General features: G+C 39.0%; 1 protein-coding gene across 1 annotated transcript in view; it reads right to left on the bottom strand.

The window, feature by feature from the left end:
• Positions 1-70: 70 nt before the first annotated feature.
• Positions 71-18798, bottom strand: part of IGF2R (insulin like growth factor 2 receptor) — a 60146-nt gene continuing 41418 nt past the window's right edge. The window contains exons 32-48 of the mRNA XM_026109885.2: positions 18379-18505; positions 17864-17986; positions 16356-16618; positions 14420-14632; positions 13334-13483; positions 12124-12285; positions 11447-11654; positions 10914-11060; positions 10222-10456; positions 9091-9227; positions 8151-8265; positions 6342-6488; positions 4732-4916; positions 4004-4190; positions 2843-3007; positions 2163-2232; positions 71-1731 (exon numbers count right to left, since the gene is read on the bottom strand). Of these exons, the coding sequence (XP_025965670.2) occupies positions 1348-1731; positions 2163-2232; positions 2843-3007; positions 4004-4190; positions 4732-4916; positions 6342-6488; positions 8151-8265; positions 9091-9227; positions 10222-10456; positions 10914-11060; positions 11447-11654; positions 12124-12285; positions 13334-13483; positions 14420-14632; positions 16356-16618; positions 17864-17986; positions 18379-18505 (3018 nt within the window). The 3' untranslated portion in view covers positions 71-1347. The remainder of the gene's footprint in view (positions 1732-2162; positions 2233-2842; positions 3008-4003; positions 4191-4731; positions 4917-6341; positions 6489-8150; positions 8266-9090; positions 9228-10221; positions 10457-10913; positions 11061-11446; positions 11655-12123; positions 12286-13333; positions 13484-14419; positions 14633-16355; positions 16619-17863; positions 17987-18378; positions 18506-18798) is intronic.

Genomic DNA, 18798 nt, shown 5'->3' with positions numbered 1-18798 from the left:
GCTTTGACAGCAGCAGAGATTACCAAACTGATGAATGGTTCTAAATACTAGTATAAGACAGACTCCAGACTTGATGTGGGATTAGGAATACCCACTTCATATCTTTTATTGAAATTGCTGAATACTTTATATTACACTATTTTGATTCAAAAATGGAGTTTTTATAAAAAGAAACCATTGTCGAAACTGGATAGGCCAACCAAAAGGAACAATGAAGAGTTTCAAAAAATTCTGACTAATGTATGTACTTGTACCAATCTTTGAAAAGGTATCATTGTCTGTAAGATGATTCCAGAAAGACCTGGAGAGAAGAAAGACTGCCAGAGGAAATTTGACTTCCATTCATCACCAGTAACATTTCAAGCCAATGACCACAGCCAGGGCTTCAGCATACACACTATAACTTACATTATCAAAAAACATGGGCCCAAAATTTTTCTTGCAATTTGTACCAGATAGATGTGTAGATTAAGGCTCCTCTAGTTGTTGGGCTTTTCTTGGTGATGACAAACTGGGCAGTATAGGTTGCATGCCAGTAATTCTGCTCTCTGGCCTTGAAACTCTGGTTCTCTGTGCAGAAAGTCTAGTCTAGCCATAATCTAGGGGTAAAAAAAAATCTTTGGGTGCTTGTCAGCTGCTTAGGCAAATACTGAGAAGTCAGTCATATAACCAGTACCAAAAATATCATGCAAAGAACAGCAACCATTTCAGGCTAAAGCTATACAGAGTTGTACCTTTCAGTCAATACCTCTGAATCAATGATCTGTTTAAATTAGAATGGATATTCAAATTTACAGGATAAGTTAGACTAGTTCTAAAATTTACATCAAATCCCAACACACAAAAGTTATATTTTTCCTTGTCACACGATGGGTGAACCCATAGAATAATACCCTGCCGGCAGGAAGAACATGTTGCTATTAAGCAAACCTGAGTAGTGAGGATCAATAAATACAAGGAGTTAAAATGCTAGTAGTCAGATAATTTGAATCTCAGGAGCCATGGACTTCATTCAGCTTTAATCCTGTCCTTTGAAAGGTTCTTCTTTTAAACAAACATTTCATGTCTATGCTGAGGCTTAAAAGAAAAACAAACAACAACAAAAAAAACCCCTGTCCTGGCTAGAGAGAATCAAGATAACTCAGCCAACCGGATATTAGAAATCCGGTCATTAGTGAACAGATCATTGTAAACCATCAAGACATTTTTATCTTCTTCCCTTTTCAATGGTTTCTTGTTAAAGGCAAAATTCAGAAAAATCTTTCAGGCTGAAGTCCTCATATTTGGTTGGAAGTGTTGTCCCATTACATAATCTCTCTATATTTGATTAGGCACAAGAGGGGGTTATTAAACATTCAACAAGTCCTCATCACTATCATCATGAAATGATACTGTATTTGTAGAGTTCTGTGCCTGCTGTTGGCCTGGCTTGGCTTTTGCTTTCCTATCCTTTCCCCCATTCAGTAAGTCAAGGCTTGGTGTCTTCTTTTGTGGGTGCTTGCTCTTGTCTAGTCCTCTTCCTGACTGAATCTTTACATCTGGAATTGTTAGCACTTCATCCTCACTGTCCAGGTCATCAACATGGAGAGATGTAAAGGCTTCAGATGTAACAGACTTGGTAGTAATGTGACCATTTTCCTGCCCTCCTTTTGCTGTTCTTTGATTTGGTGTTGCAATTTCCTCCATAAGCCACTCTGTTTCATGCTCATTAGCTTCTTCTTCACTGTTTATCTGAAAGAAAAGGATGCAAGAGGAGATTGCATATAGGGCTCCAGACTGCCTATCACTAATCTCTCCAATTAGCAGACCCATCCCATACAGGGGCTTGGATTTATTTGGTCATAAGACACTAATAGCACACACTTGCAGTATATTACTATTGCTTCCAGCCATTCTGCACTATGTCTGAACAACAGCTGCCTTCTCTTAAAGCTTTATACTTTATTAGGGTACTCATGGACCACTTTTCAGCATTTCTTCAATTATATCTTCTATTTCCTTTTCACTATGTAATTTTTAGACATCTCAACCAGCTATGTGACTTTCCTGAAGCCACAGAGTTTAATATCCATGTACTGAAGGGACTGGGAAGTTTTATTAAAAAAGTCATATTTAAGCAACCTTACATGAAACAAAAACCTTCAATTTCACCACTATATTACCTTTGTGTATTTGTAGGAAACACCCGATGTTCTTCTGCAGCAGTTTGTTATTTTGTTTATTACAGTTTCCCTAAAAGAAAGAAAGAAAAAAAAAAAAAGGAGAAATACTGCATTAGGAAGATTGTATCCAAGTTAATGGCCCTCACCTTTCTTCACTGGAGTTTTGCCATCAACAAAGCATTTTACCAAGCAAGCTGTATGCTATCAAATTTGATTCAGAACCACTCTAATAAGCAAAAGCTGGTCCATGATGTTGTACATCTTCCTGCTCACCACAGCTTTAGTCTGACTGTTCTGATACACCTTTGGCCTTAAAGCCTATGAAAAAAAAGCAACCTTGTCTGGAAAGCAGAGAAGCAGTCTTATTTGCATGTGTTTTTTGTTGCTGCTGTATGGTTTCAGCTTGACACCACGAAAGAAGGTTGTGGGTGGCATTAAATATCAATTGCCACATTGTTTTATTCCGTTTAGTAGTCTACAGTAGAGATTAGTCCAAGTCAATTCCTGTTCGCATGGGCCAGACAGTAATGAAAAATTTGAAAACAAAACAGCAGCTGTTTGACAGTTCATGCTGTCAGCTGAAAAACAAACTTAAAACCTCCAAAGTTCAGTAGTTCCCCTTTGATGAAGAAACCAAGTCCTACAAAAATATCTTTAAAAGCTTCCCAATTATTTCTTACCTCCTCTCTTTTTTGTAGAGCAGCAGGATTATTAAGCATGCAGTGAGAACAACCAGAAGGACACTAAGCACAGCACCAACAGCTTGACTTCTCCTTGAAAGGCCTTTATGTATTTGGGTTTCCTGATCAGATTGGCCCTCATGGCTTCCTGGAACATTTGTTGATCTAATGGCATAAATTAGGAAAAAGAGGAAGAGTAAGATCTATGGACCAGATGCATCAGATGATTAGAAACAGTGGCTTCAAAGGAACTAACACGCCAGGCCATTCTGTCAGTCCCATCTAGCAGCTGTAAAGAATAGAATTCAGTGGATTTTTTGTTCTCAGTAAGATCACCCAAGAAGAAATAAGATAGGCATTGTGCTACACTCTGGTGTGTTTTCAAACAGTACACAGAGATTCTAGTCAAGACCAAAGTTATGACTGGGCACCATACAGCTTACACAACAGCAGCTTTCCATAAAAAGCTGTTTTGGAATGAAACCTGCACCTGATCAAGTTGTAGAAGCTACAGTAATTATTTACCTTTCAGCTGACTGTGGCAGCACAGAGCAAAATCCCTCAATAGCTAATCCCCTGTTTAACCAGAATGAACATATTCTCCCTATGTTTTGAAACTAGCTAGCAACAAGAATGTGAACAGTCCTAGGATTAATCATTTCTACATATGGGCAACTCTGCAGTGAGGCTGCTCAGTGCCAAACTGAAGTTAAGGACCTATGTGCAGTGATGTTTTTAAACCACTATCTTTACTCCTTTCTAGATCTGTAGAATACAACAATCTATTCATTGCTGAAATACCTCATGATTTCTGTAAGATTTGTATTGTTTTTCACTCTAAAGCAGGGAGGACAAGAAATATTTGCCTGAATACTGGCTATTCCTTTCAGTAACATGATGTAACTCAGTTACAGTAGGTTTTACTTAATGGAGAGATGGATATTAAACTCCACCACGCCTCCACAGTTTCCAGTGCAAACAGTTTTAGGTCCAGATCAGTTTGACTGCTAAATGACTGCCAATGCCAATTCAATCTACCCATGCATCTACTCTTGCTAAATTCTGTTTGCCTTTTCCTCCTTTCACAACCACTGTGATGAATAAAGACAAAAAGCTCTTCAGCTGACAAGTGCTGCTTTCAGAAAAAGGTAAATTACTCACATTAATGGACACACAGCAGATGTGTACCAGGTAAATAAATATTGACAGTCTGCTGTTTCATGAAGGAATTCAGGGATGCCTTCCTTTGCTTGTTGACTGCAGTGGAAGAAAATTGTTGAAGAGACAAACTTTGACTTATCTTTACCGCATCTGGAGTCTGATGAAAATATGACATCCAAGTCATCATCTACAGAGAAAAGAAAACCTTACAGTTAAGTACTTCTCTGAGAACAGTCTATCAACACTAGGCTGAAAAGAAAGTAACTACTAGTCTCTACATTTTTACATGTATTTTTTGTGCAAGAGCAATTTACATACTATGAAATTTCTGCAGGTGACCTTACTTCTATGGTACCATACCTTACGTACCACAGTATGTAGCTCCATCAGTTACTACAGAACAACAGGCTATGGTCTTTACCAGAAAAACTAAAGAGGTAAAGGAGACCACTGCTTATGGAGCATAGGTACAGAGGGAAAACTGGAGACCAAGGAGACTTGGTCTCCTGTTTTACATTATTCCTATGAAAGTCTTTTAAGACATATCAACCCAAATTTACTTCTAAAGCCACTTTTGCAGCTGAGCTTACACAACAGGAAAAAACTAAATCCTGGAACACAGACTCTGCAAACTTTTGCAGAAATGGATTAGTGTAGATGTTATGAAAAGAAAACCATGAAGCCATGCATATGGAGGATCAAGCAAATCCAGCTAGTAAGTACCTTACCCTCAACATAATATTTAGCTTTTCTGGAAGAACCAATTTTTCGAAAACGACGTTCATTAGTTTTAACCTGGCAGATGTTTGCTCCAGCACACTCCAGGAAACTTGAGTTTCTTATACCAGAAAGTTGAATTTCATATACGTATTTGTCACCATTTGTTCGTATGTCACCAGAAGCCATGTACAACCTGAGGAGACAGAGGGCAGGCCTATCCTGAAGTTTAAACTCAGATTTAAGTTAGTCCCAAGAGGTAAGGCTGGCAACAGTGGTAACAGCTATCATTAGTTGATTCCAGGGCAAACTGGAATGAACAATTCAAGAGCCAGAAGAGCAGTAAGACAGAGACTTCCACGCTGAGTACTTACAGGTGAGGATTATATTTAGCATAAAACCTTCCAAAAGTGCACAAAAGACAAACATTGCTAGCTATACTGCCCTGAATAGGTATATGCTTAAATCTTTCAGAAGATTAAGATAAATAACTGGGAACACAAGCATGATTCAGCAGCTTTCATACACGTTGCATGCTGACCATAAAATCCCTGCTGAGCATGCCGTGGAGCTATGATAAATAGCATAGCATAGCTTTTGCTGACTGCCAACAAGTTGTCTTCTCTGGAAGGACAACTAGTTCTACTGCAAGGGTTTCCCAAATGCCATTTGCAATTGTACCCTTCTGTGCTGTTGGTGGGAGCTAGAATGTTTTAAGATTAAGAGCTATTTGTTCTAGCCTCCTGCTCAAAGGCTGGGCTTGCTCAAATATAACTTGTTTTTCCACCAAACATTACACCGAGCTTCTTATTTTGTCCTGATCTCATCTCCCCCCATCCAGACCTATTTGATTCCTTTCCTTATTTATATCATTAAAGGCACAGAGGGAAAACATGTTTGCACAGCAGGTCTATTCACACTTTTGCTTGCTTACACCAATCCCACGTCCTTCAGCGCACACTATTAGTTTGTGCCCTGCAGGCAGAGTTCATTCTTCCCACAACACTGGAGTGAGAGGTTTTCCCTCATAAAACATTAGTTTTATTTTAAATATAGCAAGTTGCTAAACTGGCTGGAACAGAATTATGTGCAACGTGTTACATGCACAGTGTAACCGTTCATCCTTCCCTGCCTTTCCAGTCACACTTAAACACTCCTTCCTCCAGAGCTGTCCTTCCTCACTTTTGAGGCTTTTGAAGCTCTTGTCTCCACATGGATCTGCTGAGCAGAAAGAAAGGAGCTACATAAAAAGCCAAAGAGTAGTGTAGGTACAAATAAGGGTTTTTAGCACTGAATTGATGTCTATGCACTCCGGAAGAGAGTAATGACCCATTCAGCATCCACCATTACGAGCTCTACCACTGAGACAGTGTACATGCAGGTTTAGACTGACCTTGAGTACCCCCAGATATGCTCAAAGCCTTTAAGTCCAGCAGCAAGCTGTATGACCTCCACTATCAATCAGGCCCCTAAGTCCATCATTGGTACAAGTCTGACAGCAAATTTAGTGGGATTTCCACAGCAGAAACAGCTAGGAATGGTTAAGGCAACTTAGAGTAGTTGCACCAAGGTCTCTTTCCTTACAAGACACTTCTACAGGACTAAGGTTTGTTTTACTTACTTGTAATAAACATTCCCCAAAGAGAAGTTTTTCCCAGTTACAGGATTAATAACTGTTCCATTCACTACCTCCACCTCCTGCTGCTTAACAGCACAAGCTGCTCTTGTGTCCCAAGTGATGTAGTAAGCACAGTTTTCTTCATCAATCCTGCCAAGTAAACAGACACATAGCACATCAGTCTGGGAAAACGTAATGGAATCTCCTGCTTAAGCATCTTTCAGTAAGCAAGCTGAGTAGTTAACACACTAAAAGAGGCTAACTACAGAAGAGTTGTACCAACCTTTTCTATAAGTCTAGTACTTAAAACCGCCTTGGCCCCACTTAATCTTAAACACAAGCCAGGAACAAGCTCCCCACTTAAGTTCCAGAAGTCTGTTCAGAGGGTTTCCACTTAAAAAGTTTAGCTAACAAGCCAGGCTGTTCTTGGCAGGTTAAAGCTTTGTACTTTACTTAGCTAGGACAAGAAACATGACCTAGCTAGATTTTGCAGCTTAGTTCAACACTTGCAGAGCCTCATGTACAGTTTTCCAGTTCTACAAGCAATATACAGTTCACCAAAACAAGACTGAACAAAAAGCCATCAGCCTTTCTAAACACTTGTGATAATGCATATACACCTCACAAAAACGGACATTCTAGTTAAGTAATCTGCACTGAGGCAACAAGAAAGCTTGGAATAGTTAAGGAATGGTGCAAAACCATGCTTTATTAGCTAAATGACTTATCTATAGCAAGTTTGGGCAAAGTTAAGAGTGATTTACTATAACTGACATTGAAAACAAGATCCAAGCCACTACCAGTTTTAACTTGGAATGGGAATGCTTAGATTTTTTCCCAGGCCATCTAAGATAGATATAAAATAAAACTGCTTATGGAAGTGTACAGGAGCAAAAACTCTAAAAAATACATGTCTTACAAATACAGACCAAAGATGAGTTCTGGAAAACAACACTCAGATGCCTACCTGTGTAATGCTGCTTTCAGAAACATTTCTTGTAGGGAGGGAGACAGGAAGCAATAGAGAAAATAGTAAAGAATTTGGATGCTGTTTCTAGTCTCAAAATTTCCAAGATGGCAGGGGACAACGTAGACAGAGACCTATCTGAATTTAAGTCGTAACTGTAACTGAGTATTTGCCCCTTTGTACACCACTTCAGAGACAAGCTAATATTGCCCCTTTTATGGGACCCCTATGGGGTCACTCCATTGCTACCTTTGTTCTGGTGCAATATATTACACTAGCATTAAAGCAGGAACACAACAGCACAGTAAAAGGAGGACACAGTGCTATCTAGCAGACTCCTTTGGTTACAAGTTGATATGTGTACATGCTCGCCTTCCTAATTTTGAAGGAATCAAAATGGTATAAAAAAACCATTTTTCCAGTCCTAGTTTTTTGAAGTCGGGCACACAAGTCTGACATTTTTTTCAGGCACCTTGTTCACTGTCTTTCATTCAATAAAGTCAGGATCTTATGGTAGGGAAGAAGATTCAGAAGTGAGGAGCCATACATTTCCTTCTCATTATAGCCAGTAACTCACTGTACTTTCCTAAGGCAATCCACTTATCTGCTTATTCAGGGTAATCTTGACAAAGTTTCCACATTCTTTATGGAACAGGTACAGGAAAAAAGAAAGTCTACCCACGATGATCCTTTGTATTACTGCAGCATTTAAGTCACCAGCCAGAACCTGATGATTCTGGGGCTGCCCAACAGAACAGACAGTCACTGTCCTAGAGACTTACAGTTTAATAGAGAGGTACAAAGAAATAAGCCATGAAGATCAGGTCAGTTAATTTGTTACTCACCTCTGTAGCATGGGCATACCAACTGTTTTTGCACACTTCAATTCTATAATTGTCATTACTTTCTTGTTTTTTCTGCATTCCTGCCCACTGGAATAACTGATATACACTGTATCACCTAGAAGAGATATAGGCTGACACTCAAGGATTTTGTAAGAAGCTATTGCAAATTCCTTTTGTTCATTCTCCAGAGCTCATTAATATTAAACTTCTAATATTTTTCATAAACCATGCATCAACTACAGCACTTCAATAAGTTTGAGGTTTTCACTGATGACCATGTAAAAATTTCTCCTCAAACATACCCTTTGCATTCACATAGTACTGTGTTCAAGTCACCAGTATGAGCAGAGACGACATTTAAATTTAAGAAGTTCTTTTGATATCTTAAGAGCAAATAAATTCCATTTATAAACAAGTTTAGGCAACGAACACATTCACTACACCCCATTGTTTCTAAAGTTGGTCACAAAACTTCCCTCATTTTTGCAAACTTAAAGACCATTGTAGAAAAGTCTTCAAACTGGAAACTTAAATAAGGTTGAGGGTTTTTTGCTCCTTTTCTGAAGGATGAAGCCAATTAAATCACCTCCCTCACATGTTGCTTTTTAATAGAAAAGCTCAGTGGACACAGAACAGGTCTTTCAAAACTGGATGAACAAAAATAACCCTCCTTCCCACAATTCACCTGTTTAACCACAACTTTGCTTTAGTGTGTTCCCCTGGCATAAACACCATATAAGTAGTAGTGTGGTTTATTTTTGTTTTGCTTTTCACTATGTTTGTTTTGGGGTTGCTCCCCCCTCCCTCCCCACACACACAAAAGGTTTACTAGAAGAAATATTTCAGAATTTCAGTGAAGTTTTTATACAGTGATAACCACTACAGCCAGGTTATGATATTTAACCATCTCATAGCTCTCTACAGGAACAAGTAACTATACCTGTAACATTCAGTTTCTGTGTATGAACAAGTCCAAGAACTTGAACATCTCCACTGTTGCTTTTTCTACAAATACTGGCTCTTTCAGGGCAGCCTGTGGGTCCTTCATGCACCCTCTGACACAGATTCACATAGTACCTATAGAAAGGGAATATGATAGAAAAAACTTCTTTAAAGTCAATTTAGGCTAAACCAACATGACAGATAGATAGATAGCTTCCAATTAGGAAGCTAGTCAAGTTGAATGAAAATGAAATACTCAAGTTGCTGAACAAAGCACATGCAAAGGTTCAGAAGAATATTTTTAACTAACATTTTCAAGTAGAAAACTACTATACAGCAGATCAGAACCAACCAGTGAACTGATCTAGGGCAGCTAGAAACTGGAAATTAATCTAAAGATGTCCAGAAGTTTGTTTTGTCCAGCTATACAGCTTGTAGCTCTACCTTAAATGAGTCTCCTTCTTTAGCTCTATACCAGGTAAGTATTATTGGAACAGAGAACTGCTAGTGAGGTACTGAACAAGAGTTTTGTCACCCCACAGCTTACCACAATTATGGAATTAGCTGCTCTCATCCTTGTCAGTTCGTTTCTATTCATTTACTGGAGGAGGTGGTGACTGCCTGCCATTTATGTTTTCCCCCCCAAATTGATATTGGTGTGTTTTTTCTGCCAAAAAATTTGTTTCAGTCCTCATAGCAGAAGAAACAAGAGCCAATTAAGGGCATAATATTTTGTCTAAAGTTTGAGTCAACCTCAAAAGGGAGTCAAGATTTATGTTCAACCTTATCATGATTCAAAAAAATTGCATTTATACTGTGAAATGACTTCAGTAAGATAGCAGTTTAAATAAAAAGCCTTCAAGAAGCTTTTAAATTTAAACTTATTTACTCTTTAAAGAGTTACCAATAGAGGGAGAGGGTGAAGACCATAAATATCCACCCTCTCCAGATAAAGCAGTTCCTTTATTTTTTGTATAACTACATGCAGTATTAAACATTGGTAATTTTCACACACTGGCAACAACTTAAACTGAGAAATTTAAATAGACCCTGAACAGGGACCAAAACAGAAGTACTATGCCATCTTACAGCTTCAACTATATTGATTAGCAAGCTGGGTGTTACTCACGAGTTTCCATTGTGGAAAAAGATCCATGATCCTGTCAGGGAAGAGAGCATTCTCAAGTCATAAGTTCTGTGTTTTTGGACAAACTTGCACTCCATCATCTTAGGAGGACAAACAGCCTGCGTCCTCCATTCAAATGTCACAGCACAGCCAAGTGTCTCACTCAGAAGGCGTGGACTCCCATTGCCAGCATTCTCATCACATGTGAAGATAATGGTAGATTCCCTTTTTCCAATTGCTAAAGGGAGAGAGGTGGAAAAAGAAAGACACCTTGCAAGAGGTCTTCAGGCATACAGACTTTCGTGTTGTAATTCTAGGATATGAGCAGAAGTTTTAATCAGGTATTATTTAACATAGTTGAGACCTAAATGGGCATGACACAGTCTTCTTCCTTAGGTTAACTTCTGTGCCTTTTAGAAAGTTGTGCAACTCTTTCTTTCAAGATGGATGACCTCCACTGAGGCAGAGTATTCACCACTTATGACTTGAAACATCAATTTCTACAGGCTTCAGTGTTTCCTTTTACTTTGCTCACCCACTCGGATAAAGTCAAGTTTGTCCCGTACATTCCCTTGCCTTGCCTACCCCATCCTTTCCTCCCATCACATTACATCAGTGGTCTTCTGTCCCAGACAGATAAAGGCTAACTCAGGGTTAACTCAGATCATTACACATTAAATTTAGGAAGTTCTTACCATTGCCACAGAATCCCCACTTTCCATCTCCCTGGTAGTTTTCAGTTGTAGCACACCACGGTCTATTCTTTTCTTCTGTAATACATTCCTCATAGCTCTTCCCTTTGTACTTGAAGGGGAACACACAAAGCTCCCCTTTTTCAGTCACTGAGAAAGAAGGGTACATCCACTTAGTAACATGCAGTAGAAGAGCAGGCATATCCAGAGCCAGGACCACACCTGAAGCCTGCACTTCTATACTATTTAAGAACAGTTATGAGGCAGAGAATAGAAACACTGAAACACAGAATTTAATATGAGGATGTAGTATACAGTCAGTTAGAATCATCCCTAGAGAAGAGCTGCACTCCCTTTTAGCAGATACTTGTTGATGCTGCAGATTAATACAATGCATTTGATTTAGCAGGACTACATGCTTTTATTTAGGTATGCAAAACCCACATTGCTTCCCTTCTATTGTCACAAAACTCAGATTCAAGGGTAAGAAAGCTGACAAGTCTTTACAGTAAAAGAGTGGATCTGCTGGACCTCACCTGGAGGGCACTGGTCACCACCTGTATACTGCAAGATGACTGTTTCGTCCTGGTGGTTATAGTCCATTTTCATTTCTTTTACATTTCCAAAGGATGACACACCATTTTCCGAGATCAGACACACAGCCCCATCTTTGCATTTCCCCTGGGGCACATCTGCTGCCTTACTGCACACACCAATATGGTAACTGCTGGATCCAGAAGGCACCTGTGCAGGCACCCAGAAGCATCATGAACAAGATGGCCTTTTACAGCCTGCAGTCAATACTTACAAAGTATTACCCGAGAGCTTTATGAGCCAAGTCTCATACAATATTTTGCAAAATGCAGGTGGGGAAATCAAAACCAATTTTGCAAGGCTGGCCTTCATTAACACGGCAAAACTGCAGACCAAGTATACCCATAGGGCCAAGGATATCATCTGTTCAGTAGAACTTTTTCATGTTCAAGGCCAAGTCAAGATTCTGCCTCATGTAAAGAGTTCCACCCTCCTTTCCCATCAGGAGATTCATGAATTTGACTCTCTGTTATAGGGCAAACAAATATGAACACTGACTAAAGCTGAAGCATGTTCTTCAATCTCCTTTTGCACCCTAGAGAAGATGTCAAACCCTCTGCTTCAGCTTCAAAATGTTGATAGCGATGAGCAATACAATCACACCACTAGAATGCATTACCTTGTATGATCTTCCAGAAAGGCTGGTCAAGTTAAAAGCAAAGTGTAATTGTTCATCAGTCACAGAGCAACCTGAAGTTTTCACTTGATCAGGACACACAACTGGAGTTTCCCACTCAAACACAAAATTGCAGTCAAGTTCCCTTATCATCTTCGGCTTGCCCTGTTACCAAATACCATAGCAAGAGACATTAGATTTTTTTTTTTTTTTTTTTTTAAACGAAAAAGTAAAACCTCAGTTATTACTGAGGTTAGATTTCACTAATGGCAGGGCTAACTCATCATCTCTGTATTACAACCAGTACTAAAAAAATAAATGCAGGTAAAGTACTTTCCATCTAGCTTCAGAAAACACTCGAATTGAAACAGGCAAGTTCTTATTAATTAGGGTTAAGATTTTGATGTTCAGCTTAGTTGAAAGCAGGAACAGAAACACTGAAGTGCTATGTTGGTCTATGGTAGGGAACATTTTAAAGAGTTCACCAAGTTCAGGTCAGGACAGAATGTGTTTCCTTTGTCACCAGATTTTAAATAAAAATATAGGTGCAGGCTGTGTTATATTCAGAGCTGCCCAGATTTCAGCTCATTTCCCATGTCAATGGACAATGGTTCCACCGAGTATCTCCAACAAGCTCTAGTTTGTCAGTCATCATAAAGTGCTTCCTCTACTGCTTTTGTTAAACAAAGCATTCAAAGAAATTCAGGACTTGTCAGGTTTACGCAGTCAGTGTTCAGATGTCAGCCCTGAACAAAAACTAGGTATCTAATAGCAAATTTTTAAAGCTGTGTAATTATGGAAAGGATTACAATATAAGGCAAACATTTCATAGATTAAAAACCCATATAACTGTGTAAAGCTATTGTGTTAGCTTACAGTAAAAGGTCAAGCTTTTGGATCAAGGCACAGTACAAGACAGCATTAAGTTTAATGCCAACAATAAGTAACCAGTACATTCCTTCAGTGCAATCTGATCCCCAAAAACATCATAACCAGCTACACCCAAACCTAAAGATCACGTAACTGAAATTTTGCTCAGTTAAGACTAAAAATACCAAGCGTATTTCTTGCTCAAGACAAGCTTGTTAATCCTTTCTTACACACTAGAAACAAATCCTTGATTTAGTTATAAGCAAAGCTAGCATTCTCACTGGTTATGACCCATTTTCCATTGCACTCTGGGATCAATATAAGTTTTTCATAGGTATCTTACCAGACTAGTTCCTTGGCTGCAGTGAAATACAATGAGAGAAGTATAGTTCAATTTGTTGTTTATCTGGCAAGGAGTAGTGCTGTTGTAAGTGATGTAAACTTCATTCACTGCCTCATTCATCTTGGGAGGTTCAGTAACACGACCAATATCCTACACAAACAAAAATATGCATTAAAAACATGACTACTAGATTTCAGATCAACCCAGAGATTCAGATCAACCCAGAGATTTATCTGTTCAGCTTACACAGGAGCATGAACACTATGCACTTTTGGAAACTGCATCCTACATATCTAAAGAATAATCCTATCAAAACAGAAGGTGGACAGCTCAAAACACCCCTTGATTAAGCTTGACAAGCCAGGGAGTTTCTGCATCTTACCAGTGGTATTTTTTAAAACAGTGGGCCAAAACAGCTACATACCACTTGAAAATAATGTGGTATTAATGATGCATAAGTTCTGTAGATCAGTGTGGAAGTTCTTGGAAAACTATTTTTTATGTGCATCTTCTAAAGCCTGCAGAGACGACTTCAAAAAGTAAGAGCCTCCAGCATCTCTCAATGTAGTAACACAGACAAGCTGGCTAATACTCTGTCACAGGCTTGTTATTCATGCAGTTGTCAAGTCCTTACATGAAGGTACTGAATGTATTTCAGAGCATGCTAGGACATATCCTCCTTCATAGTTCTGACAAGCTATCACGGAATCAAGCATATTATTTCCGCACCTCAGAATGGCAAACTAAGAGTCTTTTTGCTTCCCGGGCTCAGTACTTGGCATGCAGCACTAAGTAAGAATTTTCTATAGTGGTTTTTCATATTTGTCATTGTATGCATCAAAAACCAATCTGCAATATCACGGAATCTTCCACCTCACAAAAGTCACTGGGGTTCAGGATATGTAAACACTTCTTACTAGGGAAAAAAAGTGATGAAAGGGAATTTTGCAGAGTAAGTTTTAATTTAGTACTTCATTTGTTTCTCCCATTGCCAAGCCTCCAGCTCAAATGAGGTCTCTGGGCAGGCATATTGTTTTAAGCTAGCAGAGACGTTTGTGTTCCAACATTTCCAGGCATAATACTTACTATTGGTGGTCCATTAACAGGAACCATGCAAACAGCTGCTCCAGGTGGGCAATTGACATCTTTGATAGGATTGAGAGGCTCACAAATATTGATGTAGAAGTCTGGAGAAGCATCCATTGCAGCTTCATCCACAAATGTCTCATAATATCCAGTGCGATGGATCAGAGGAGACAGGTCAATAACAGAACTCCCATTCAACACTGAGCACTTCACCTATAAAAAGGCATGTTTTATTGCTATCCGCTTTACAGAGACAAAGATGCTCTCCTTCACAGGGAGAGAAGCATAATTGCACTTAAGTCTCAAATTTGATTCAAGTAAAGCAGCATTTGTTACGATTTTTGTTTGGCTACAGGTACTAAGCACCCACAAGCTGCACATGAAACAGTCCGGCTCTTAAAAACATGCTTCTGGAATGGAGTCCATATCAGAATAAGATCAAGAGTTAAAGCTTTAACATGCAGCCTCCAGCATACAGTTGCTTCCTGTCCCCATCCCCCTCTACATCATGGGACTATCTCCAATAAACAAGCTTGGTTATAACAGTGTAAAGTTACTGCATTGTAAGCTGATGGCTCAAGTACTGCATTTCCTCAGAAACTATTTCAAACATGTTCTCAAAGTGTATAAGCTTACTGACAACATACTAGAGCTTTTATTCTTGTTTAAGTGTTAGATAAGGAGAAACTGCAGCAAAATTATTATTCAATTTCAGGACGAGTGATCACGACTACCTAGCCACCACTACTCATGAAATATCTAGGGTCGCTGTGGTTACACCAAAAACCAGTCAGAAAGGCATAAACAATCACTGAATAAAGTTAGGAGGCTGGAGAACACAAGGTTTTTTGCAGTATGGATTTATAGGCACACTGTGGTGCATATGGTTGTAGTCTTCTCTCCAGCAGTATGCAGTAGAAATCTTAGAAATCTTAGAAGAGACTGAAAGATGCAATATATGACATAGGTCCTGTCAGGGAAAGGAAAGCTGGAAAGATGTTTTTCTGATGAGAAATGAGAACTATAATAGTACTGAGACTGTGACTAATGAAAAAATAACCTGCTGTGACAGTCATTCTCTGCAGAAGTATTCAAAGTAGAAAGAAAATTTTTGACAGAAGTAGCTAACAAAGCTTTCCTCATGTGATCATTTCAGTTAAGGAAGCCCAAAGCATGACTGGGTTCAAAGCAAGACTGGACTGATTCACAGAAGGTACTGTTCAGGTGCTATTAACAGCTGACCTGAACTCACTCTATAGCTCAGGGAACACAAACATAAGCCATTTAACATTGCACTCCTATCCCTTTGCTGGCTTTTAGTCTGTGTACCCACTAATGGTAACAGCCTAACCAGCTAAAATAAGACCAGCTCAAAGTTTTGTCTGGAATACCAGCTGGTCTAGAGTTTACTAAATAAGGATATTGCAGCATGAATTATAGGGCTAAGGCAGATCCTAAATTCATGCTATCAAGGCTGATCAAATCAGGTACTGTACTGTGCAAACCTGATCATATTTGCCTGGCCTCTAGCTACTTGCTTAGAAACAAAGTAGACTTAGGCACAGATCTCCATCCTCAGCTCAACCTAAACCATTGCTGGCCTGTTGTGTTGGAGAATATTAACCATGAATTCTCCAAAATCAGCCTAAGGTTTCCATTTGAGCTGTACAGCAGTTCAGCAGATTCACAGAAAGGTTGATCTAAAGAGTTAATGCTTTAACTTGCTCACCATGTTCACCAGAAATTTGACTAGTATTGTGTCCACTGTAGAAGTCCCATTAAAGAAAAAAGTTGAGAACTTCTGTAATAATTTGGGTCCTCTGCTACAGAAAGTGTTCTGTACCTCAAGGGTTTTAAAACATACACTACTACTACTATGCCTAAACCATGGCAACTTAGTCACACAGAAAAAATGTCTTCTAGATGTAATTCTTACCTCTTCCTCACAAGCCAAGGAAGTATGCCAAGAGAAGTAGTTAGTGCATGTCTGTTCATCAAAGGACAGAAAAACAGGCCAGCTATCATCTCCTGCATCAGACTTGCAAACAAAGCTAAAATAGCTTTTATGCTTCAGTTCAGGGTCTGCAGGGCAAGAATCTCCATCTTCATAAACAAGCTTTAATACTTGATCTTCATAAGTTAAAATTTTACTTAGTTTTCCAGCATTAATTGGTTTTGAACCACCAGTGATGCAGACACCTGAAGTGCAAACAAAAAAAAAAACCCACAAAGCAGATCAACCACCCTTCCAAATTATATTAAACAACTACCTTACAACGTGATCTTTGCATGAAACAGGATGTCTGAAGGACAAAAACTTTTCCCAATAGAGTACTTATTTTTTTGCCTTTTCTCCTCCAACTTAGCATAGTAATACAATTGCAAATACTTCTGCTACAAGTGACCAACTTTTCTACAACATTCCTTTACATAGCACAGATTAAAGTAACCTGTGTGAATTGCAGGAGTTTCTTCCCTATCTTCCTCCTGACCACCCCTGAAAGGAAGGAAAGTTAAGATTTAGTCTCCATTTATTTTCCTAGGAAAGGCTAGTTCACACTGTCTGGTATAACTATTAAGCTGAGCTGCACTAAAACACAGTCCAAATACTGTCTTTGACACTTTGTTAACCAGCGGAATGTATGCTATACATGCTATAAACTATACACATTTAGACAACCACAAAGCATAGCTTTGTTACCACTTCTCTGAAAACCAGGGGATTAATGCTAAATTTCAACCAAGATCATACATAATTATATTAACTCGCCTCTAAAAACCAAATCAATACAGTATTTTCTTGTAAATATGCAAAAAATAATCTTGTAAATTCATGCGATGGTCCTTTTCTCAAATGACTATGAGACAATATTTAAGCACTTCTAAGTGCCAAGATAAGACTATCTAACCTGCCATGACAAGCAAGAAATTTAAAGTACATGTTAGCTTCTACTGAAGTCTGAGAAGTGTCTAAAACAGAATAGAAAGCTACAAGAATTGGCAGGAGGTTTAAAGTGTGAACACAAACCTAAACACAGATGCATTATAGCAATAGATCACCATGCATCAATGTTTGCACCCTCAGCCTACTCCAGCTAGAAGGTTATACCCTACTCCCCTTTTAATAGCATTCAAGAGGTGTAGCAGAAGTGTCTACAGCCTTGTCTTCATGGTCCGTAAGAATACCACCCATTCAGACCATACAAAGTAGACAGGAAGCAAGCCCACTTAAGATTAGGAATGGAATATGGTATCAATAGTTGCTCCATTTCTTAAAGCAGTTTTAGGTTTTTCTTAGTTGGTTCAGCCACACAATTGTTCTCTTCACACTTTCCATGTTTTCAGTAAAATCTGCCTGTCATTTTACTGTAGACTTCAGCATAAGTAGTTCCTCAGGTACTCTATAGCCTGTGACTACAATACTGGAGAGTGAGAGATGCTTACCAGCTCCATTAGCACATGAACTTTTACTTTCAGCACAGACGTTCAACTCAATTTTTCTGTTGTGCGAATCATAGATAGTGTAGCCAGACTCTCGCTTCAGTGACGTCAAATCAAAGAGATGGCCTGCAGGCAGATCAGGGAATAATTCAATGTTTTTGCAGATTCAAAGTAATGATTTCTTTATTTTGAAAGCTTTCAATAACTTCATTTAGTAGAAAAGTCAACCAGCCTCTCTTGTCTGTTAACTTATGAATTCTCAACTGTTTGGCCTTCTATTAGAGGTAAAAATTAGTTTCAGGACAGCTATATAGCAAATTCCCTACAGACCATTTATTTCCTAAAGGACAACACAGTAGTACCTTACAAGATATTTCTACTCACCAGCTTGTTAGTCACTATCCAGAGAAGATTTGCCACACTGCCCTTCTCTAATAAAGTCCCTCAAGAAAACAAATGCAGTAGTGCTGCTCCCAGCAGCCTCCTTTGCACATAAAATTCTCATGCCCTCTCCTTACCTGTTGCAGGATTGGTTACCCGGCAGTCATTTTGCACATTGCTTTGGAGAGGACATGCAGCAGCCGTGAACCATAAGAAGGTATATTCACAATCTTCAATGGCCGTTATAAGTTCTGGCTTTGATTCCTAAATATGAATCAATGGAGAGCTACATCTCTACGAAGTGATACTGTAAGATTTCATGCCACAGGGTTATCCCTGAGCTTTTAGTTCCATTCAATTCAAATGCCAGTCCTAGGACTTCATATCCACCATGCTCCATTAAATTAACTCAAGTCTACAGTAATTAACTGAGGCTATTTCATACATACAAGACAGCACAGAATCATTATCAGGAACAATAAAACTGTTAAGACAGTCTACCTGGACAACAGAAGACCCAAAAGGTGAGGGTAAGACACCTTGCCAAGCAGATTTAA

This window comes from Dromaius novaehollandiae, chromosome 3 (assembly GCF_036370855.1).
Source record: "Dromaius novaehollandiae isolate bDroNov1 chromosome 3, bDroNov1.hap1, whole genome shotgun sequence".
NCBI classification, from domain to species: Eukaryota; Metazoa; Chordata; class Aves; order Casuariiformes; family Dromaiidae; genus Dromaius; species Dromaius novaehollandiae.
Note: the sequence above shows the minus strand (reverse complement) of the source record. Positions and strands in the feature narration are given on the sequence as shown.